The 22,831-nt window shown below is 53.2% G+C and overlaps 1 protein-coding gene across 1 annotated transcript; it reads right to left on the bottom strand.

Annotated features, from left to right (window-relative positions):
• Nucleotides 1–2,057: 2,057 nt before the first annotated feature.
• Nucleotides 2,058–20,511, bottom strand: PLEK2 (pleckstrin 2). The gene is made up of 9 exons (XM_075532407.1): nt 20,461–20,511; nt 12,799–12,963; nt 10,749–10,930; nt 9,611–9,702; nt 9,144–9,331; nt 8,130–8,231; nt 5,689–5,772; nt 3,439–3,517; nt 2,058–2,185 (listed from the first exon to the last, which is right to left on the bottom strand). Exons 1-9 carry the CDS (start codon nt 20,509–20,511, stop codon nt 2,058–2,060), a joined length of 1,071 nt encoding a protein of 356 aa, XP_075388522.1.
• Between the last annotated feature and the right edge of the window lie 2,320 nt (nt 20,512–22,831).

Genomic DNA, 22,831 nt, shown 5'->3' with positions numbered 1-22,831 from the left:
GCTCAGTGTGTGCTAAAGGCTTGGGGTTGAGATTCCCCCCCCCCCCAACTAAATTATCCAGTAGGTACCACCTGGAGCCCAGTAACTTGTAACTGGTCTACCTACCACATTAAGGATTTGGAGAATCGGGGTGTGATCAATTTATGAATTTGAACCTGGCACCTCATTTTACTCTTGTCTCCCCGAGATGATGAGAGCAAGTTTAAGAAGGTCGCAACATTAAAGTGTTACCAAAATCAAGCAGGTATTTTCTCAGAAGCTGTGAGAGATGGAAGTCGGGAGGTAAAGACTATACAAGCTTTTTGTCCAGTCTGTGAAACAACCGTCTACACTGTCTGACCCTTGCCAGACAGCGACCAGCGCCTCCCTGGTGGCGTGCAGGGGAGAACACACCCCACAGAAGTACCCTGCCGACTCCCAGCTCTGGAGAAGAGGGCAGATAGGAAGTTGGGTAGTTGATCCTAATCAGGAATCTCCTCCACCCCCCTTTAAAGCTTTTCAGTACATGTTAACAATTTCATGCACTCCACAACTCTGCTCTCGATGGAGCCATCAAATAAATGGCTGTCTTCCACTGCAGTCTGGGTTTCATTTTCAGATAAGATAAGTCGTTTAAAATTAAGAATGTCCTGGAGAGGTTGTGACCAGTTAAACCACTGTTGATCTCAGTTTGATAGCAAAACAGGACACTGCGGGAGCATTCAGGCATTCCCACTAGCAGAGTTTACTCCTGGGTGGCCGCACTTCATCCTGGGCCCAGCTATCTTGACAGCAGTCATTAAAACTGAGTTTTTAAAGTTCAATGCCAGTAGTTCACCAAGCCAGCCTCCGTTTGTGTGAACACGTGAAGACCTGGGCAGAGGGGCACAGTGGTGCCAGTTTGGAAGCAGGAAGGAAGCTGCCAGTCCAAACGTTGCTGAATTTAGATTGAACACCTGTCAATATGCAAACGAAAATAAGCTGAATTCCCAGGACATTTGACCCTGGTAAAATGGAAAATAGTGCTTTTAAAGGTGACATCTTAAAATGTAAAGAATAGAGTGCATTAATCAGAAATTCCTGATTGGGTCAGGCATTGTAAACAAGGTTAAGAGGAGAATGGCCAAACTTCCTTGTGAAAGATACTTGATTCAGCCTTCAGAAGGATCCAGAACCCTTACATGCAAGTTTCATATCTAATCTCTTCAATGAGCCAAGTCTAAAGCACTTGTACTAGCAAGAATGCTGGCAATCATGGTGCCAGATGACTGTACAAACTTGAAAGTAATAAAGACATTCTTTAAAAATAATGTATAGCAGACTTTTCACTACTTTCAGATTAACCTCCCAATTGGCGGCATCTCGGTACCCATTTTCTCAGGGAATGTTCATTTGTAAGTGGGAATGGCATTCCCTTCTATGTCCTCTGCCCCTTTGTGTGTGTGTGACCTTTCCTGCAGTGTAACACCTGTGTGGGCTCATTTTCAAAACGGAAACGGGATTTTCAGCGCTGGTTTGACCACGCCTACGTTAGGGGGCGCTTGGGGTGCTGTGCACCATTAGCTTGCACCACAATCCACATCACCACAAGCAGGAGAGACCTTTGGAAACTGTAAAATTGGCACTGGATAGGCAATAGTAGCCAGAAATGAAATGCCTCGTTACTATTTTTATTAATTACAAAGCAAGATGGAAGCGTGTTCAGTGTCACTGTAGAGAGCTGCCATGAGACTAGCACTCCAGTCAGCGTCCAGTGGTGGCGTCACAAGGGGAACCTGCTTCGGTGCTGGTGGACAGGGCTGTCCGTGCCGGCTGGTAGCAGTCAAGATGCCCAGTGGCGGGTCCAGCCTTTCCAGGCTGGCAGTGTGAAACTGCGCAAGAAAGCGGGGTCCCTGCTGCCTGAAACGGAGGGAAGCGCCAGTCTCCCTCCAAAGGCCTGACACATGAACCCAGCCGGTAAGCTAGCTCCTTGTAGGAAGTCAGCACTCCGTCCTCCATGAAACCCTGCAAGCGGCCTCTGGAAGCAGCAAGGACTCCTGACGCCCCCCCCACCCCCACCCCCCAGTCCCTTGCCAGGTTCACGTGAGATGCTTGATGGCTTCGATCCACTCTGAGCGCTCAGCCTTGCTGCTGGCCTGGATGTAATAGTGAGTGTCATCCTTGGTAATCACTTTGAAGAGATTTCCCTGGACGTTCCCTTTAACGCCTAGGCAGGGAAAAAGAAACCAGAAAAACACACACATGCACGCAGAGAAGCAATCCTTGAATATGAATGGACAAGGTGAGAGAATCCTACCAGATGCAAGTTTTCCTTTTTCCTCCCTCCCCGTCCCTCTGCCTTGAGTCCGAGGGTCCCCCAGCGATGTCTGGACATTCCTCAGAAGCCCCCTGGCCACCCCTATGCTAGCCGTAGCGCTGCATGTGGCTTTGGCGGGTTGAATGTTTAAAAGCAGGCACGGTGAGTGGCGTCTTCAACACATGAAAACCCTGGTCATCTGCACAAAATGGGCCACAATGTGTCAACCAGGCAACAGGCAGGAAACCATCGGGTTTGGCTTTGCATTGTTTCACTTCCCTGAATGTCACGCTCCACATCTATAAATGGGACAGTGCGATCAGCCTACTTTAGATGGCTCTTAAGAAATTAGATGGGGAAAGATAAGAATTTTAAAAGAAAGAAGAAACTTGTAAAATTGATTATAGTGATGATTTCACAACCCTTTGAAATAATTTTAAACCATGGAATGGTATGATAGGTGAGTTATATGTCAAAATATTGATTTTTTTAAAAGGGAAATATTAGATGAGCCAATAGGTATGAAAACCCAAACCCATTGCCTTCAAGTCAATTCTCACTCCGATCAATCCGACAGGGCAGAACCAAATGTGCCTGGGTTTCTGCAGCTGAACTACAAAGCAGCCTTGTCTTTCTCCCGTGATGCGGTCGGTGGGTTTAAACTGCTGTCCTTTGGATTAGCAGTCAAATGCCTAATCCACAGCATCACTGCTTACCAATAACACCTCCTGTCATGCAGTCAATTCTGACTCATGGTGGTTTATGGCACAGAGTCAAACTGCCCCTCTGGGAATCTGAGACAGAAGATTATTTTCTCCTCATCTTTCTCCCACTGAGGAGACTTGGGTTCAAACCACTGACCTTGCGGTTGGTGGTTCAGTTTGTAACCCACCATACCACCAGGGCTCCTTAGTAGATTAGAATGTAACTACCTTCACTATTGTCCTTGCTCCCTTAGCAGCCAGCAATTACACAGGAGTGTGTACTGAAGACATGTCCCTTTCTCTCCTTCTGAAACTGGTTTCAGAACATGCCACACTGTCTGATTAAGCAAGTTCTCCTCGGTTCCCAAAGTCAGCCCTTCCCTACTAGAGCATTAGTGAGCGAGAAGGAAGCAGGCCCCGGAGACCTTGCAGCCAGCAGGAGCGGAAGTGGCACCTTACCAGTGGGGACGCCATTGTCCTCCAGAGCAGACACAAGGGAACCACGAAGGGAAAACCCACCAACCGGCCGGTTGTCTTCCTGTAGGGGAGGGGACATTTCGTTAGGACTTTTGTGGCTGCTCTCCCCAATAACCAATCACGTTTCGTCAGGCCAAGTGAAGAACTCTGTTATATCTATTCATGTTTGTAATTGAACATGAGGCTGGACTTGAACTTGACATGCTCAGTGCACATGCCCCAGGAAGGAAGTTCAGTTCCTCATTTCCCCATCACCAACTTCAGTGCTCACCACGGTGGCCACTACCAAGTCTTGTTGACTGAAAAATGGTCTGCTCGCATTCCTGAAATGCAGCCAGAGCCCCTGGCCCAGCCAACATCCCCAGGAGACGCCCCACTGAACTGTGCTGAAGACCGCAGAGCCCCTCCCTCCCCTGCTGTGGCACGGTTGGCCCAGCCCCGTCCTTGTGCGTCACCAAGTTGATCCCAACTCACAGTGACCCTATAGGACAGGGTAGAACTGCCCCAGAGCGCTCCCCAGATTATTGTCTGCACGGGCACAGACTGGTGCGTCCTTCTCCCGTGGAGAGGCTGCTGGGCTTGAACCGAAACCCTTACAGTTGGGAGCCGAGCATGTAACCAGTGCTCAACCAGGGCTCAGGGCAGAACCTCATGCCGTGAAGGAGCCACAGGGGAAGACACCTCCACAGCCTGCAGGGCTCAGCTGAACCCAGGAGACATGTGACAGGGACATTTGGGTCAGGGGTGGCCTGTAGGGAGCAGAGGTGAGCAGATCCTGCAGGCAAGGTGGGAGAGAGAGGGAGAGGGGAAGGGGAAGGGTGAGGGGAAGGAGGGAGAGGGAGGGCAAACGAGCCAGAGAGCAAAGGGAGCCCCTGGTGTCTCCAGAGTGCAGCAGCTGGCGGAAAGCTGGCAGGGCTACTGGGTGAGAATGCAAAGCGAAGCTACAGAGCATTATTTATCCGTCTTACTTCTAAAAGTCTTGAGGTGGCCACGAAGGGGTGTGGCCGGGCCACCACAACCCACCCGGGCAGAGGTCGGCCAGTGTTGTGTGATGCTCAGGTGGCTGAGCCCCAGGCAGCCCACGTGCCAGGGCCCTCCAGGCCCCTGAGCCCTCCGGGTGGTCTGGCAGGGACTCAAATGGCCACCCACTGTGTTCCTACACTGTTCCCGCTGTTTCAGAGGACGGATGGAGATCTCGGCTCTAGCAAGACAAGCCTGAGCACTGAGCAGCCTGACTGGAAGGGCGTTTTTCTCCCCCTTGTCTGGAATCAGACCAACTCAGCAGGCAGGAAGACTTGCTATCCGAGACTCACTCAGAATAGCAATTCTTCTGTCCTTTTTTTTTTTTAACATTTTATTAGGGACTCATGCAATTCTTATCACAATCCATACATACATCAATTGTGTAAAGCACATCCACACATTCCCTGCCCCAATCATTCTCAAAGCATTTGCTCTCCACTTAAGCCCTTTGCATCAGGTCCTCTTTTTTTCCCCCTCCCTCCCTGCTCCCCCCTCCCTCATGAGCCCTTGATAATTTATAAATTATTATCTTGTCATATCTTGTCCTATCCGACATCTCCCTTCACCCACTTTTCTGTTGTCCGTCCCCTAGGAAGGAGGCCACATGTAGATGCTTGTAATCGGTTCCCTCTTTCCAACCCGCTCTCCCTCTACCCTCCCAGTATCGCCCCTCACACCCCTGGTCCTAAAGGTATCATCCGCCCTGGATTCCCTGTGCCTCCAGCTCCTATCTGCACCAGTGTACAACCTCTGCTCTAGCCAGACTTGCAGGGTAGAATTCGGATCATGATAGTTGGGGGGGGGTCTTTTTTTTTTTAAACCAAGAAAATAAGTCTGACTCGTCTAACATAACTATGTGGCAAAGAAACTTCTTAGGAGCTAGGTGAGGAGACGGGCTCAGGGTCAGCGCTGAGGGGCTCTAGGCCAGAAGAGGGGGAGAAGGTGGCAGTACTAGCTTGGGGCCTCACTCTTAGCCACCCTGCTCCTTGGGGAATCTGAAAGATGCTTGCCGTCTAAAAATAATGACGATCCCCACCCACTGGAAGAGGAGGGGACCAAGAGAAGCCACTGGCACGGGGACTCAGAGGGGTGAGCTTGTTGTGGGCACCCAGGGCGATGGACAGAGTGGCCAAGTGGACACTGAGAGGAAGGAGGGGTCTGCAGCCGGCTGCTATGGGGGCAGCGAGGGAGCCTGGGGGGGGCACTCACCTTTGAGGGGTCATAGTAATGCAGGAAAGCCGGGTCCTTCCTCAGGACAAAGCGCCGCACCTTCCAGTTTTTCCTCTTGTGTCCCTGAGTCCGAGAAAGGATGCGGGCTGGTGGGTGACAGCCTGAAGCCCCCTCCTTGGGCCTCCAACATGCCAGTCTGCTCCTGCCCAGCCCCACTGCCTCCTTCTGACAGCCCGGGGGCTGGGAGCTCATTCCGACTCCTAGACCCCTTATACAACTGAGCAGAACGATCCCAGAGTGTGACTCTGTGTGGGATCGCTAACCTCACGGTCGGAGGTTCAAACCCACCAACCACTCCACGGGAGAAACAGGAGGCCAGCTGCTCCCGTCAGGATCCGCAGGCCGGGAAACCCCGGGAGGGCCACTAGGCGTCAGTGGGGTTGGGGCTGAAGCTCTACAGTAGCAGAGTGCCATGTCTGTCTCCCGTGGGCTAGAGCCCCCTCCTCCTCCCTGCTTCCACCAGGCTCCTTCACCCTAAAAACCCAAAGGCAGCAACTCGCTGCCATCAAGTCCACTGTGACACACAGCAGCCCCACGAGACAGAGAGGTGCAGAGCTGCATCTGGGGGTGCACACACTGGAAAGCTTTATGGGAGCAGATCACCTCATTTCCACCTCCATCCCCACCCCTACCTCGAGAAGCTAGTGGTTTCAAACTTCTGACCTCGTGGTGAGCAACCCACCGCATACCCACTACCCCACATACTCCGGTCACCCTCAAAGCAGGCTGCAGAAGCCTCCGAGGGTGGCAGGCTCATGACGAAGGCTGCCCAGCCATCATCCCCTGCTCGGGGTCACTTCATTAAAAGCACTGTCGAATTTCTCAGAAACCAAGGAGTGAGGAGCGTCCATGCTGAAGGAGGGGGTGTGCTTTCGAGGCATAAAGGAGAATAGGAGGTCGAAGGTGTCACCTGGATCGCGAGCTCACCTGAAATAACCTCATAAAGGTTAGGGACTCCCAAACTCAGGAACAGGGTGTGCATGCACTGAGCTGCTGACCCCAAGGTCTGCAGTTCGAACCTACTAGAGCAGCTGTTCTCAACCTGGGGGTCACAATCCCTCTGGGGGTCGAACAACCCTTTCGCAGGGGTCGCCCGATTCATCACAGTAGCAAAATGACAGTGATGAAGTAGCAAGGAAAATAATTAGATGGTTGGGGCGTCACCACAAGATGAGGAACTGTCTGAAAGGGTCGTGGCCTGAGGAAGGTGGAGACCCACTGCTCTAGTGGATGACGTTTACACCCCAAAGATTTAAAGTTTCAGAAACTCCAAAACACAGCTCTACCCCATCCTGCTGACTTGATGAGATGGCCTACAGCTGTGCACACCCAGGGGTGCAGGCAGACACAACGAGACCATGTTACACTGCCCGTCAGGTGCAGAGTGACCATGAGCAGCGATGCATGCTAAAACCTAAAGGTGTAAGAGGAGACGAATGTAACTGTCTCTCCTTCTCCACCTGTGGCACAAACGTCCACGGTTAGCTTTTCGGTCTGGAGCCTCCTCTCCCTGCTCCAAGTGCCCCCCGGCCTCCTTATTAGATTCCTGTCAGGCCAGCTGACGCAGGACCCCAGGAACAGACAGAGCTGCGTGGATGGTGGCTAATCAGAGGGCAGATGGGGCCCTGCTATCAAGAAGCCACTGACAGCTGAGCATGTGCTCCAAGTCACATGGGTGAGCACTAAGTTGGGGCCCCGTCTGTCGGACAGACACACACTGCGCAGCACATGCCATGTGCACAAGCCCACGATGCCCCAAAGGCCCACTTGCACATTCTCGTGGCGAGACTCACACTGGTGCTGCTGGCCCCAGACTCACTGGATGGGGAGCCAACTGCTCTGTATGCCTGCCATGGTGTACACTGTGAGGAAGCAGTGTGCCAGGCCTTTCTGCTTCGGAGCTGCTGGGCAGAGGGTGGGCGGTGCCAGCCAGCAGCCTTTGGGCTACCAGCCAAGTGTAAGCCAATTGTACCACCTTGAGCATCTAGGCAGATGCTGCAGGTGTGACTGTGGCCAGGTGTGCCTGCCGAGCACAAGGTGGAGGGGCATGGCCGTGTCAGTTCTTAAACATCAAGCTTCTACTTTGGAAGTTGAGCTTCCATGGACGGAAGTGGCAATACCCTCTCCAGACAGATACTTGGAACTGAAGCTGATGTAGAACTTGTTGCAGATGTTGTGACCACTGCTAGCAGGCACATCTTTTCCTGGACAGTTGGGCTGGCAGGTGAGTGACTGAGACATGGGTGTGTGCACATGCCCGCTCTCAGATCTGCGGCTGGTGCTGGCCCCCTGACTCAGGACATCCTGCTGGCTGGCCACCTGTGCGCTCTGGGGAGCTGTGGTCCTCCCCTCCCTGGGAGTCCTTCCACCTCCCCCTGAGTTGGAGAGCTGTCCTCCTCCCTGCTCACCGGGCAGCATACCTGCTTGGCCAGATAGCCTTGTTTGACCACCATGCCACTAAGCTCCATGGTGCTCAGGCTGATTTCTTCCTTGGGGCTTATCTTCTTCTTGTAGCTCTCAGCCTAGTGGGAAGGAGCGAAAGTAAGACGTCTACTAAGGCAAGGCTCAGGCCCGCGTTCTGGGGAAATGAAATCGTTCAATACAGAAACTCCACTCTCGTTCTGGGGAAATGAAATTGTTCAACACAGAAATTCCACTCTGCCTAGGGCTGACGCTGTGTCCCAACACCCAGGCATGTGCTGTGGATTGAACTGTGTCCTCCCAGAACGTGTTCTGAATCGTAACCCTCTTCCTCTGGCTGTGATCCCACTGGGAAAGGGGTTTTCTTTGTTAGGTTAAGAGGGCAGGTCAGTGTAAGCCAACTGCTGTTGAAGTACGCAGTCAGCCAGGCCTAGTTCAGATAGCAGAGATGGGGAAGACAGATGCCAAGGGTCCTTCGGAAAAGCCAGGATGTTACTTTGAGGACTAAGGTGCACCTGACCCAAGCCACAGTGTTTTCAATCGCCTCGTGTGCATGCGAAAGTTGGCATTGAATGAGGAAAACCAAAGAGGAAGCAGTGCGTTTGAATTATGGCGCTGGTGAGGAATCTTGGAAGTCCCGAATGTCAGGAGAACTATGTGTCTTGGAGCAAGCACGGCCGGAATGCTCCGTGGAGGCAGAGATGGCAAGACTGCCACAAAGGGGGACACGCCAGGCCGTGCTTTGGTCACGATGGGTCGGAACCGACCTGATAACACCACCACCAACAACCACAGGGGCATCTCCGAGAACCCGGAAATAGAAGCAGAAAAGAGACCAGAACCTTCCTTCAGAGCCAGCGCCCTGATCTTAGACCCCTCACCTCCTACACGGATTTCTATTTGCTAAAGCCACGCACTGGTGGTCGTTCCGTTACAGCGCCAGAAAACTAAGACGGTCCCTGGTCCGCCACGGCGGGGCACCCCTCCCCGTCCGCGCCGCCCTGCTCACTCACAAAAGTGTACAGGGCCGTGGAGTCATCCAGGAACTGCTCCGCCAGGTCCCCCGAGCGGATGGCTCCCATGCTCCGGGCGCCGACCGGCCTGAGGAAGTTCTCGTCCATGAGCATGGATGCCAGGGTCACCGCCTCCAGGCGGCTGGCCGCGAAGCTGTTGGAGATGAGCCAGTCCACCAGGGAGGAGCCTGCATCAAGGCAGGGGCAGCACCTGTCAGACAACGGGCTACACACTGGCCTTGTCTCCTCGGGTGCGTGGCCATGACCTCAGTGACCTGGACTTGGTGAGCAGCCCCTGAGTTCTAGCCAAGAACAGGCTGGGGACCACCTCTATTGCCCAGAGCTGTGCCCTCTCAGGAGGGACAGGGGTTTGGCCAGCCAGCAGGTGAAAGCCCCCCACTGAGCCCCAGGGCACCCTGGCCAGGCCCCGCCCCCGCCCCCTGGTGCCCAGAGAGGGGCAGGCTCACCGAGGAAGGTCTTTTTGTACGTGCTCCCCTGCTCCATGTTGGGGCTCGGCCTGATCCCACAGGCACTGTCGTGCATCTTGTCCACGATGCGACTGCACAGCAAGAAGGGGAGACCCTCGTCACCCTGACAGGCCTGAGGGGGCGTCTGGGAGTCACCACATTGGGTAGGAAGCAAGTGGGGTGAAGGGAGAGGGGCATCGGAGACCAAAGACTCGGGGCATTTCTTTTCTTCTTCTTGCTCCTCTAAACAATCTCAGTACTGAAACAACTTCAGGGTCAAGACTAGACCCAGACCCCAACCCACTGCCGGTGACTCGGTCCCGATGTGAAGTGACCCTCTTTAGCGTTTCTGATGCTGTAGCCCTCGATGGGAGCACACGGTCTCCTCTTCCTCCCGAGGAGCAGCAGCTAGCTGCTAGATTTGAACTGCCGACCTGGAGGTTAGCAGTCCCCCACTTATCCTACAGCACTCTTGGGGTTCCTTAAGACCAAGACAATTAGCTTAAATCTAAGACTGCATGGAACCCACCGTGCTCCTCCATGGTCGACTGTAAGAAGTCAAACCTTTCCTACCAATTCCAAGACACCCTGCTTTCCTTCTGTTCTAGGGGACGGTGACTGCCCCCAACTGATGGTCTTCTCCCCTTTCCTCCTTGTGTGTGTGATCGGAAGGGCCCGAGGTGAGACCTTGGCTAGTCTGGCCTGCATCTCCTGAACACCTAGCACTTCGCATGGCGTGTAACCAGCACACAGGAAGTGCTTCTTGGGAGAACAAATGAAGGGGCCCTGGAGCGAGAAGCTGCTGGCTACCAGAACACAGCATTCTTGCCGCCAGACTGAAAACAATAGCAGAGGTAGGGGAGGGTCCTGGGGGCTTTGGTGCAGCTCTGAGCACCGCGGCTGGAATGGAAGGGGGCTGTCTCCAGTCAGTGAGTGGGACCTGGGTCACAGACACCCCAACATTTGCACGGCAGTGGGTCGTGCTGTTCTGGTTGAAAACAAATGATACCATTTGGCCTGTGTGGTTCCAGCTGAGACCCCCTCAAGAGGGGCCTGTCCCTTCCCATCCACTGCCCGCAGATAGAAGAGGCTGCAGCACAGCGGGGCATGAGAAAGGTGGGAGTAGCTGGGTACTCACTGCAGGCTGATGTGAGGGGGCAGCTTGAAGGAGTTTTTCAGTATGTGGAGTTGCTGGACCTTCCCTGGCTGCCCGGCGTGAATGGCCCCCGTGATCTCGAAGGCCCACGCATCCCTTTCCTCTCGAGAACAGGCCTCCAGGAAGTACTCGGTGGATGTTTTCGTCTTCAGCTTAATGAGCAGCTGTGGGAAAAGGGAGTCAGCCCGGCAAGCAGCAGCCTGGGAAGGAGCCAGGGAGAGGGTGCAGGACAGCGGAAAGCTGTGCACGCCACAAAACGGCCGCAGCCGTTCTTGGTGGACTGTCTTCGTGGCCCGAGGAACTGAGCCTTAGCTCCGGGGGTCAGGGCCTTCTCACCAGCCCAGCGGCTCACTTGGAACCGTACAAGGGAGCCCCATTGTGGCAGTTACATAATCCCCTGTCGATTTGCGAAGGGGTGGAGTCTAGCTTGTCGATCAGGTCACAGCTTGGTGACCTCACTTGGAGGCGCCATGGTGATAAATAGCTCACTGGAAGCCAGATACACTCACTCCCTGCAAGACATTCCTGCTGACAAGACGCATGGAGCTATGCTAGAGCCCTGGAGCTGGAGGAGCCACGTGGAGACCCACACTAACCCTGAGCTGCTACCCCCGCCACTGGATCAACAAGACATCCCACCCACTGGCCTGTGATCTTCCTACATTCAGTGTCATTGTATGTGCTGTGTGAGTCTGAAGAGGAATTTATAGACTGGAATCAGACATATGGGCTAATATTGTACTTATGGACTTGATCTGGACTGGGCTGGGATGTTTTCTCAATGTTCAATTGCTCTTTGATATAAAGCTCTTTCTAATGCATATATGAGGGTCTGTGAATTTGTTTCTCTACTAAACCCAGACTAACACGCCCATCGATGTGTTCGGCCACGCCTTATTCCCACAAGGCACCCCAGCCTCTCTCCACACACCATCCTCTCCTCATTTCCTACTCAAGATATTTCCCCTGCTGGGGACCCTGCTCCTTACTCTCCCAGACCCTTGGCCAAATCTCTCTTCCCCTCAAAGCCGATCGTAGCCCAACCAGCCACCAGGGACCTCCTCTTCAGAAACAGTCTTCTCTACAGCGCATGCTCTTGGGACTGCCCCTTGAGACTCCCCTCATTCCTCAGCTGGCCATTTGCTTTCCTAAGAAGACCATCCACTCTATGAAGAAGCCTGTCTTACCACTGTCACCATTGACTCCTCCATGCCTAGCAAATGTCTTGGCACACACCAGGGCCCTTGACAAACTCACACTTTTCCAATGGTGGCATGGAAGTCGCCCCTGACTCCTGGAACTCACATAACCTCAAAAAATGAAACTCGTCCAAGCTCAAGCTAGCAAGCATCCCATGTGTGTTGGGCGCCCCCCTCTAGAAAGTGCTTAAGGAGCCACTAGCCAAATGACCCTGGTCACAACCGTGTGAGGTGACCCACAGCTGTCAAGCCAATTCTGATTCCTAGAGACAGAGCAGGCTGCTCCACTGGGCTGCAGATTGTCCATCTCTAGAGGAAGTGACAGTCTCATCTCTCTCCTGATGCGGTGGTTTCGAACCACTGACCTTATTTAACGCATACCAAAAAAAAAAAAAAACAACAAACAAACCCAAAAACCCACATACGTCAAAAAGCAAGAACCCCCAAACTCACTGCCATCAAGTCAATGCAGAGTGACCCTGTGCGAGAGGGTAGAACTACCCTTATGGGCGTCTGAGGCTGTAAATCTTTCCAGGGGTGGAAAGTCTCATCTGTCTCCCTGGTGGTTTTGACCTACTGACCTAGAAGTTAGCAACCCAGTATGAAAGCTCTAGGCCACCAGGGCTTCTGGCGTGAGGCACTGGCAAGTGTAATTACTTTATGCCATTTTGTGAATGGGGAACCAAGGCTCACAGAGGCTCAACCACTTGCTCGAGGTCCTGTAGCTGTGAGCTAGGATCTGAATCAGGATTTCCGCTATGTCACTGAGTTCTCCCCGGTAAAAGAGGTCAGAGGGAGGCAGGGAGGGGCTGGGAAGCCGGCGCTTCACTCACAGGCCGGTTTTCATACTCCAGACACGGGCAGGTGATGGTACAGCCATCCAGGAGGATGCGGCCCTTTGGGGGGGTTGCTCTCCGGCCCCCCTCAAGCTTGTAGTACAGCAGCGTGTTCTGCCGGAGGACGAACCATCGGGCCTTCCAGCTGTGGACGATGTGACCCTGTGGACAAACAGGAAGTCATGAGCTGCACTTGGGAGAGCTGTCCCAGGCCGCAGGGAGTCAGGCTGCACCTGGCAGACAACTGCAGGGAGGGAGAAGGGTTGCTTTTGGTTGGGTCTCTCCATCATCTCTTTGTGTGTGTCGCAGAGACCTTTACAATTGACCTCCTAGCCCCCAATGTCCATGTTTATAGATCCTGAAAGAAATAGCGCAAACCAACTAACCAAACAAAGAAGTTCAGTTTTGTTGAGTCAATTTCTGACTTATAGCGACCGGACAGGACAGAATAGAACCCTGCACCCCAGGGTCTCTGCCGCTGTCGATCTTTCTGGACTCGCAGAGAGCACTTGGGGTGGAACGGCTGGCCTTTCTGTTAGGAGCCGCACTGTGGAGCTAGAATACCCCCACATATAAAGAAGAGAGAATCCCGCACTCTCCTGCAACCTCACCAGGGGGACAGTCACAGGGAACTCTGGCACTAGGTGCATCCAGTTGGTGCCTACTCACAGCAACCTCCTGGACAATCAGCTTCCTTGTCGCCAGACTTTTCCCCTTTGTCCTTTTGATTTGAGGTCTGCTTCTGGTTAAAGCTCAGACCGTAGCCACAGCATTGCTTCCTTTCAGGGCTTGGTCCATTTTGCCGAGCATCTTCTCAGGCCATGCAATTTCTTTAAGGGTGCTTCTCATGGACCGCCACATGGGTGCACCATAAACTTACCAAGCCCTTTTGTTTGCCACCGAAGTGGGTTTCATTTTTCACGGTTATAAACAGCTCTCATGACTCTCTTTGTGTGTATATTTTGACCTGCCTCTCTGAGTTGTTTCATCTGCCTTGACGGAGCCCCTAGAAAGATTGTGGGTGACTTTGGAAGGGAAGCCACAACCGACTCGTGCTAAGGAACTAACAGGCTTAGCCAGCCAGGTGGCCCAGCCAAAAGGCCAGGGCGGTGCTTGTGGCTCCCAGGCAAGGCGTCCAGGGACCAGAAAGAACGAGTATGGCCCTCACTCACGACAGCAGCTTCATGGTGTCCCCCCTAGGGTAGCACCCAACGCAGGGCTGGCTTCTCAGCAAGAGTGCTGTCTGTGGTCAGGTGCCGTGGATTCCAGCGCATGGAGACCCCACAGGTGGCAGAGCAGAGCTGTGCTCTGCAGAGTTCTCAATGGCTGGTTTTTCAGAGGTCGATCACCAGGCCTTTCTTCGACGGCACCTCCGCAGCACCTCAAACTCCAACCTTTCGGCGATGAGTCAAGCATGCTGACCCTCCCTACACGCCAGCCCCCCCCTTCCACCTCGGTACTGCCTGCTTTATGTTCATGAAAGGCGCTTGTCCTGACCTGCTCCCTCCCTCACCTGACAGTCATGAACAACAGAGGGCCTGACAATTCTCACATCGGTGATCGGTGTTAGGCGCTGCCTGGTCGGTTCCGACTCATAGCGACCCTATATGTACAAGAGAAGCATCACCCGGTCCTGCACCATCCTCGCGACTGTCCTTACATTTGAGCCCAGGGTCACAGCCGCTGGGTCAGTCCATCTCCTCCAGGGTCTGCCTCTTTTCATGGGTCCTCCACTGGCCCGAGCATGGCGTCCTTCTCCATGCCCCTAATACTACGAGCCTCGTCCAGGCTCATCAAGTACTGAGAGCTGTCAGAGAACCGGCCAGGTGTTATAGAAAGACTATCCGCCCCACACTCGGGGCACCTGGGGCAGGGGGCGGGGGCTGCAGGATAAGATGTGCAACAGAGTTAGCCTGGCATGCACTTCCAAGTGCACCTGAGCGTTGCCACCCTACGGGAGGACCGAGCTGCTCTCCCGCGCCCTCAAAGGGCCCTGTGCCTGCTGTCGCTCTTCTCTTCGCCACTTGTCAGGCTGCCCGTAGCATCAGGGCTGACAATTTCCACCGACACAGGTAGAGATGTTTAAAGGAACCAAAAGGATTTGGAGCTGAGTCTTCAGCTATTGGGCTTCTCTACTGCTCCCCTTACGGCCCCGACTCAGCTCCCCCATCCTGTATGACTCCGCTCAGAAGGAGCTCGGTGGGAGGCCTGGCTCGGAGGGCCTGGGGCGCGTGGGTCCCGAACAACTCAAGGCTGGATGTGCTGGCGCACAAAGCTGGGGCAGGGGCCGGGAGGGGAGAGGGCACCCAGGTTTTGGTGTAGAGACGAGAATGAGGCAGCGAGAGGACAAGGACAAAGGGAATTTAAACCTGGAAATGCAGGGCAAGGAAGGTGGCAGGTGGTGAGCCGAGAAAACAAATGGGTAAGTATTCTAAATGCATGCCCTAAGTCCCCGCTGCCATGGGGCGACTTCCAACTCACGGGACCCGACAGCAGAGAGCAGACCTGCCCCGTATGGTTTCCAGATGGGCATGGCTTTCACCAGAAGAGCGGTTGAACCGTTCGAACTACTGACCTTTTAGTCAGCTGTGGAGCATTTAACCACTGTCCCACCAGGGCGCCTTGGCTCACTCATTACCCTTTCTAAACCCTTTCCAGCCTACTTTCCTGAGCAAAATGTGATTTCCCAGGATCCGTTGCACTAAAGGAGCAGGCAGGTGATCAAGTTCCTGCCAATCAGATGTGTGGAAGTGGGCTTCGGGAGGCCACGGCCAAATGGGGGGAAATCGGAGCTTCCGGAGAGGACCGCGGTGGAAGGAAGAGCAGGTTCTCTGCACTGTTACCGGGCGCACGTGGCCGGCAGTGCCGGTAGTGTTGTCTCCTCTGTAACAGTCTGGGGGTGCTTTTGCCTGGCTGCTTCGTCCCTGGCAGTGGAGCATCCCAGCCCTGTTTCCTGGCCCTCCCAAGCTACGTAACATTTCATATTCTCCACGAAATCCCTTCCATGTGAACTTGCTAGAGTAGAACGTGTGCTGAGCCACGCAGACGTCTGCCTGTTCCTAGAGCAGGAGGCAGGTCGGTGAGAGAGGACTCACTAGGTCGACAGAAAACTCCAAGAAACTGACGACGGTTCTCATAAAACATTCCTGGATTCTTTAACCCAGTGGTTCTCAACCTGTGGGTCGTGACCCTTTTGGGACTTGAATGACACTTTCACAGGGGTCACCCAATTCATCACAGTAGCAAAATGACAGTGATGAAGTAGCAACGAAAATAATGTTATGGTGGGGGGCGGTCACCACAATATGAGGAAATGTCTGAAAGGGCTGCGGCATGAGGAAGGTGGAGAACCGCTGCTCAGACCCTACGTGCTAAGTAAATCATCTAAATCTGACAAAGCTTGTATGTGTTGGGGAGCTGATAGCAAACGTAACATGTAATACAAAAATAACATCGGCTGGCATATATTGAATAGAGAGCACATGATAGAGCATGATCTAGCTACATTTATAATGAGATGGTGACTGGCGTGACAGCGTGGAAGGAATTTGGTGCCAGCCTGTGGTTGGAGACGTCATGGTGGAGGCCTTGGGATCAGACTCGGGCGTCTGGGCCACCTAGGATCGCAGAGGCACGATAAAGCATTTCTACGTACATTATTTTATGTACCATCGAAAAGAACTCTGGTACTGAGGTTGTAGAAAAACTTGTGGAAGGAAACCTCAGAGATGACAACAGCAGCCATCTCCAGGAAGGAAGATTTGGTACAGGGGTGGGGGTAGGAAGGTAAACTCTGTTCATTTTACACTCTTGAATACTACTCTACCTTGATTAATAACGTATATTATCTTTATAATGAAAGAACTAATTTCCAACATTCATTTCTTCATGTATTCATCCGATGATCAATGACTAAACACTATCTACTGCACCAGGCACTGTACTGGCCAAAGGGAGACAAAGAGGAACGAGGCTCTGCCCGAAAGTCAGTGGGGGTGACAGACCACTGCTCGTCTTCAGCCAAACAGATAAGCTCCAGAACAGATGGCTAGATGGAGCCTACAATAGCCAGCCCTGAAGTGAGATGGCTCCCAGTCACTCTTGCCTTCTGCTGTTCACACTCTTACATAATTCCCCTTTCACATCCACTGTCCAGGGGCGAGTCTGTGTCAACAGACGGGCACCAAATAGGCAAGGAATTTAGGTGCCTTGGCCAGTGGGGAGGCTTTCAAGAATGTTAAGCAGAAGGGTGACACGTTTACATTAAATACCATACTGATCACAATGTGGACGGATCGTTGACTGCAGCAGGGTGGGATCAAAGGTGGGGGGGGGTGGAGAGTTTCCTTTAGAATCAGAAAACTGGCAGAAATAATCAGTGTCTCTGCTCTACAGAGAGCCAACAATACTCAGAGAGAATAAGTGACTGGTCCAAAGGCAAAGAGGATCAGAGGCCAAAACCCAGTGGCGTGAATGGGCAGGGCGCATCTCCTCTCCCGCCAGGCGTCTTATCTGCAGGCAGCTGGCTGGGGCCAGAGGGCCCATGCAGGGGAGAAAGCAGGCCCATGGACAGGGCAGGCAGCTCCAGCCTGGGCTTGAGAGATACGGAACGCTATGGCTGGTGAGTCCTTTCAGGAAGGTCATCCTACGCTCTAACTTTACAGAGGTTTAACCCGAGACTCAGAGTTCTTGCCTGTGGCCCTACCACCTTGAAGAAATGGAGCTGCTTCTCAAAAACACTGTGAGTGGGCGTTCAATAGAGACCCTTTAAGAAAAAAAGAAGCAAATGGAAAGCTGTCTTTGAGTCCAAGGCTTGAAGACGAATTCACCAGTGTCTCATGCTTCCCTCTGTACCTTTTTCCTCTTGGCCTACTTTTTTTTCTTTACTCATATTTTAAAAAAATCGACTCACTCTTTGGGTTCACCACACGCATTTTTAACATGAGTATAAATGTAAGTTATTAAATCATTGGCATGTGGGGGGCAATGGAGAGTTTCTGCTATTAAACACTGAGTTGCTAACTGGGAGGCTGTCGGTTCAAAAGCACCAACCGCTCCACAGGAGGACGATGAAGCTTTCTGCCCCTGGAAAGACTCACAGTCGTGGAAACCTTAAGGAGCAGTTCTGATCTGTGCTCCTGAGTCTCTGGGAGTTGGACTTGACCCGGTGGCTGTTTCCTGGTTCTCACTACAGGAACAACCCTGGGTTCAGACGGCTTCTATGGAATAACAGGCCAAGTGTTGTGTCGGCCTGCCTCATGGGTGTGTCATGGGGCTTTCAACGGCCAATTTCCCCTAGAAGTCAATAGCCAGACACCTACGGGGGAATTCAAATTTCCAACCAACTTTCCAGTTAACAGACAAGTGTGTTAACCGTGCACTGCCCAGGGATTCCTTCCTTGGAACGGTCTTCTAGATATAAAATTCCTAAGCCCAAGGGCACTAAACCTTGCAAGGATGTTTTCTAATAGTGTTGCTCCCATGCATCACATGTGGGGCAACTGTGTTGGACGCCCCACTGCCTCTTCCTAAAGGAAAACCAATCCTGCGCACTGCTGACCCCATCCTCCCTTTATTCTCCGTCTCCTTAAAGCCAGCCCGAGGGAGCTCTGGATCTTTGGCCTGGCGCCCTGCTCCTTCTTGTCCAGGCAGGATTCAGAGTCAAAGCTGTCATGCCTCTGCCTGTCTCCCGCCTTCCCTCGCACTTGTGATGTCTGTTCTGTACTCTGGCTTCCAGCTCAGGCCTCGCCCCACTTCAGCTCTAAAAACCTCTTTCCATCTATGGAATGTTCGAGCCACAGCCCTGTAACTTCTCCAGTGGACAGAGGGACGGCTTTTGCCATGGACTGGGAAAGAAAAAGTCAGACGGAGCAGTAGGCTGTTGCCAGGCAGTGGGCCACGTCCTGTTTGCACACACAAGACATAGCTGCTGCTAGCCTCAGGGGCCAGGCTCCAAACCTTTCTTTGGGTTTAAGAGGGATGAGCTATAGCTATGTCAGTCGAGCTTCTTTGGTGGGCTTTTGTGGTCAGACTTTGATCTACTTGCTTCTTTATCCCTTGGAATGCATTACCTGGCCAGCCAGGGCTGGGTCCATCCAAGAGAGACCTCAACATCCTAAAAGCAATCTAGTTTCCCTCGAGACCTCTCCCAATGTCTCCCCACTAAAAGGCAAGTTCAAGTCCTGATAGCTGTAAACGTGACCTTCTTTGGAAACAGGGTCTTTGCAGATACAGTCAAGTTGAGATGATATCTTGAGTAGGTTGGGTTTTACTAAGCAGGGAGAAATTTGGGTAAAGATGCAGAGGGAATACAGCCATGTGACGAGAGAGACACAGAGTAAAGTTCCCACAAACCACCAGGATGGCTGGCAACCACCAGGAGCTAGACATGGCCAGGATGGAGTTTTGAGAGGAAACAGGGCCCGGAGGACACCTCGATTTCAGATCTCTAGTTCCATAACTGTGAGAGAACAAATTGCTTCTGTTTTCAGCCATCTGATGGTGGCACTTTGTTTCAGTGGCCCCAGGCAACTAATAGGTCCACAAAGGTCCATTTCCTGTAAACGCCATTTCTCCACAGGGCCCCTACCAGGGTCCAGCTACCCCAACTACCACTGGACTGACCCAAACTGCTTGCCCACCTGCTGCCCTCCCTCTCACCTCACAAGAGGTGGGAGTGACAGCGGTTCCCCAGAGGCTGTTTCTCAGGTTCAGCTGCCTCCACAGGCCATGAGGAACCAGGGCTATGGCCCCAGCCAGCACAGCAGCCTTGGAGTTTGTATCCAGTCTGACCCTTGATCTTGGCCGCAGCCTCCTACCAAGCCTACTCCACACAGTTTTGAACAAACAACAAATCGGCCCTCCTACAGCAAATAACACAGAAGGAAACGCAGGTCCCTTCTGAGTGGATCACAGAAGTAGATCCTGAGTTGATCCATGGGCCTGGCTAACAGTCCCCGTGGCTGGTCCCTGGGAGAGCCCTGTCCTGGGTCGGTCATCACCCCTCCCAAGCTGTAAAGTCCGGTCCCGTTTCCCATGCCCAGATGAAGCTGCCTGCGTGCAGTAAGTAGCAGGACATCCGTGATGACCGACCGAGAAAGGATTCTGAGAGCAGCGGATCTCCCGCAGGCTGCTGCGGGTCCTTGTCTACCTGGCTCCTGTGGAGTCCAGCCGCATTCACACTCTCACTTACGGTGGGAAAGCCCACGGGGGCCCGTGGGTGGGCTGCCCGGTGGCCAGGGCACAGCGTGTCTGCTCCTACCTAGCTCGCGGACCCCTCCTTTCCTGGAAGGATGATGAGCCCCCAGGCGCAGGCAGCAGGCGGGGGAGTCCGAATAGCGGCGTTCCCTTGGGGAGCAGGATGGCCGCGTGCCAGTGCTGAAGCCGCCCAGCGCCCCCTCCTTCCTCCCTGGGGGGGCTCCCCAGTTACTTGACCCCCCCTCTGCTTAAATGCTCCTGTGCCCCCTGCCAAGCGGGCGCTCCTTCTGGGCTGCTGCCGACCCAGGTCTGCTTTCTCCGGGCCAACTTCCGCAGCCCTGCTGCTTCGGCTGCACCCCACTGCCCGGTCCCAGGTTGGGGAGCAGGAGGGGAGGCGCCCCCGGCCCGGCGCGGCGGAGTCTTGGCTTCAGTGTCTCCCGAACCCCGAGGGCGCGCACTCACCCTCTTCACCAGGAAGCCCTCTTTGAGCACGCCGCCCTCCTCGTCTTCCATGCCGGTCCCCAGGTGCGCGTCCCAGGTGTCCGTCCCCGCGGCGCCCGCCTCCGCCGCCCGCCGTGCCCAGGAAGCGACTCCGACCCTGCTGGGGCGACGCCTCTCTGGCCCGGGGCCAGAGCCCGCGGCCGCAGGGCCTCCCCGGCAGGAAGCTGGAGACCTGGGCGGGATGGTGCGATTTGGGAATCTCCCCCGAGGGTGTCCCGGGGTCCCTGAGGCGCCTTCCTGGTACAGAGTCCAGCCCTGGAGTCGTCTCCCGGGGAATCTCGCCTGAACCAATCTCGGGCTAGGCAGGGCGCTCCCTCCAGGTGCCTCCACTTATCCTGCGCCCCTTACCGGCCCCCCACCCCGGGTCTCTGCCCACCTGCTCTCTGCCTTCAGGACCTGGAGTCATCCCTGAGGTTTGTGGGAATGGGGTGGCTGTGTGGAGAGTGTGGAATCAGCTGGGAATGTATGCTGGGCTCTGGCGGCAGCAGAGAAAGGTTCCCGGCAGGAATCTCACAGGTTTAAGGAGAGGGCCACAGTCACCAGGGGCCCTGTGCACCCCAAACACCCTCCCCGCAAGAAAAGCTAGATCTCAATATCAGGGGCAGTATTTAAAGGTATGCCACGAAATCCAGTCATTTAGATCCATCATATTTTTAAAAACGTTTTATTAGGGACTCATACAACTCTTATCACAATCCATACATACGTCAGTTGTGTAACGCACATCTGTACATTCTTTGTCCTCATCATTTTCAAAGCATTTGCTCTCCACTTAAGCCCTTGGCATCAGATTCTCTTTTTTTTCTCCCTCCCTCCCTCCCCGCTGCCCCCTCCCTCATGAGCCCTTGATAATTTATAAATTATTATTTTGTCATATCTTGCCCTGTCCGATGTCTCCCTTCACCCTCTTTTCTGTTGTCTGTCCCCCAGGGAGGTCACATGTAGATCCTTGTAATCGGTTCCCTCTTTCCAACCCTCTCACCCTCTACCCTCCCAGTATCGCCTCTTACACCCCTGGTCCTGAAGATACCATCCACCCTGAATTCCCTGTGCCATCAGCTCTTATCTACACCAGTGTACATCCTCTACTCTATCCAGACTTGCAGGGTAGAATTCGGATCATGATAGTTGGGGGGGGGTGGTGGGAGGAAGCATTTAGGAACTGGAGGAAAGCTGTATTCTTCATCGGTGCTACATCGCACCCTGACTGACTCATCTCCTCTCCTAGCCCCCTCTGCAAGGGGATCTCCAGTGGCCGACAATGGGCTTTGGGTCTCCACTCTGCATTTCCCCCTTCATTCACTATGGTAAGATTTCTTTTATTCTGATGATGCCTTATACCTGATCCCTTTGACACCTTGTGATAGCACAGGCTGGTGTGTTTCTTCCATGTGGGCTTTATTGCTTCTGAGCTAGATGGCCACTTGTTTACCTTCAAGCCTTTAAGACCCCAGACACTATCTCTTTTGATAGCCAGGCACCATCAGCTTTCTTCGCCACATTTGCTTATGCACCGGTTTGTCCTCGGTGATCGTATCATGGAGGTGTGCACCCAATGATAGGATTTTTTGTTCTTTGATGCTTGATAACTGATCCCTTCAGAACCACATGATCACACAGGCTGGTGTGTTCTTCCATGTGGGCTTTGTTGCTTCTGAGCTAAATGGCTGCTTGTTTATCTTCAAGCCTTTAAGACCCCAGATGCTATATCTTTATGATAGCCGGGCACCATCAGCTTTCTTCACTATATTTGCTTATTCACCCGCTTTGGCTTCAGTGGTTGTGTCGGGAGAGTGAGCATCATAGAAAGCCAATTTAATAGAAGAAAGTATTCGTGCATTGAGGGAGTGCTTGAGTAAAGGCCCAAGGTCCTTCCACCACCTTAATATTAAACCTATAAATATAGACACATAGATGTATTTCCCCCTCCTCATATATATTTGCATATGTACATGTCTTTGTCTAGACCTCTATAAATGCCCTTTGCCTCCTAGTTCTTTGAGCCATCATATTTTTTATGAAATATTATTAACAATACAAGTCAATGGAAACATACAAACAAATCCATGATGCATACAATGCCCAACTTCCTGAAAGCAGCTGACCAGCCTGAGACAAAGAGAAAACTCGGTGCAGATGCAGGTCCTGCTCAGGGACGCCCTGGAGCACTTACAAAGCAACCCCCTGCCATGGGGCCTTTCTGACTCATTATGACCCTATAGGTCAAGGCAGAACTGCCCCTGTGGGTTTCCCAGAGAGTAATTTTTTATGGGAGTACAAAGCCTCGTCTTTCTCCCGACAGAGCAACTGCTGGCTTCAAACTGCTGACGTT

Source organism: Tenrec ecaudatus, chromosome 14, assembly GCF_050624435.1.
Source record: "Tenrec ecaudatus isolate mTenEca1 chromosome 14, mTenEca1.hap1, whole genome shotgun sequence".
Lineage (NCBI taxonomy): Eukaryota > Metazoa > Chordata > Mammalia > Afrosoricida > Tenrecidae > Tenrec > Tenrec ecaudatus.
Note: the sequence above shows the minus strand (reverse complement) of the source record. Positions and strands in the feature narration are given on the sequence as shown.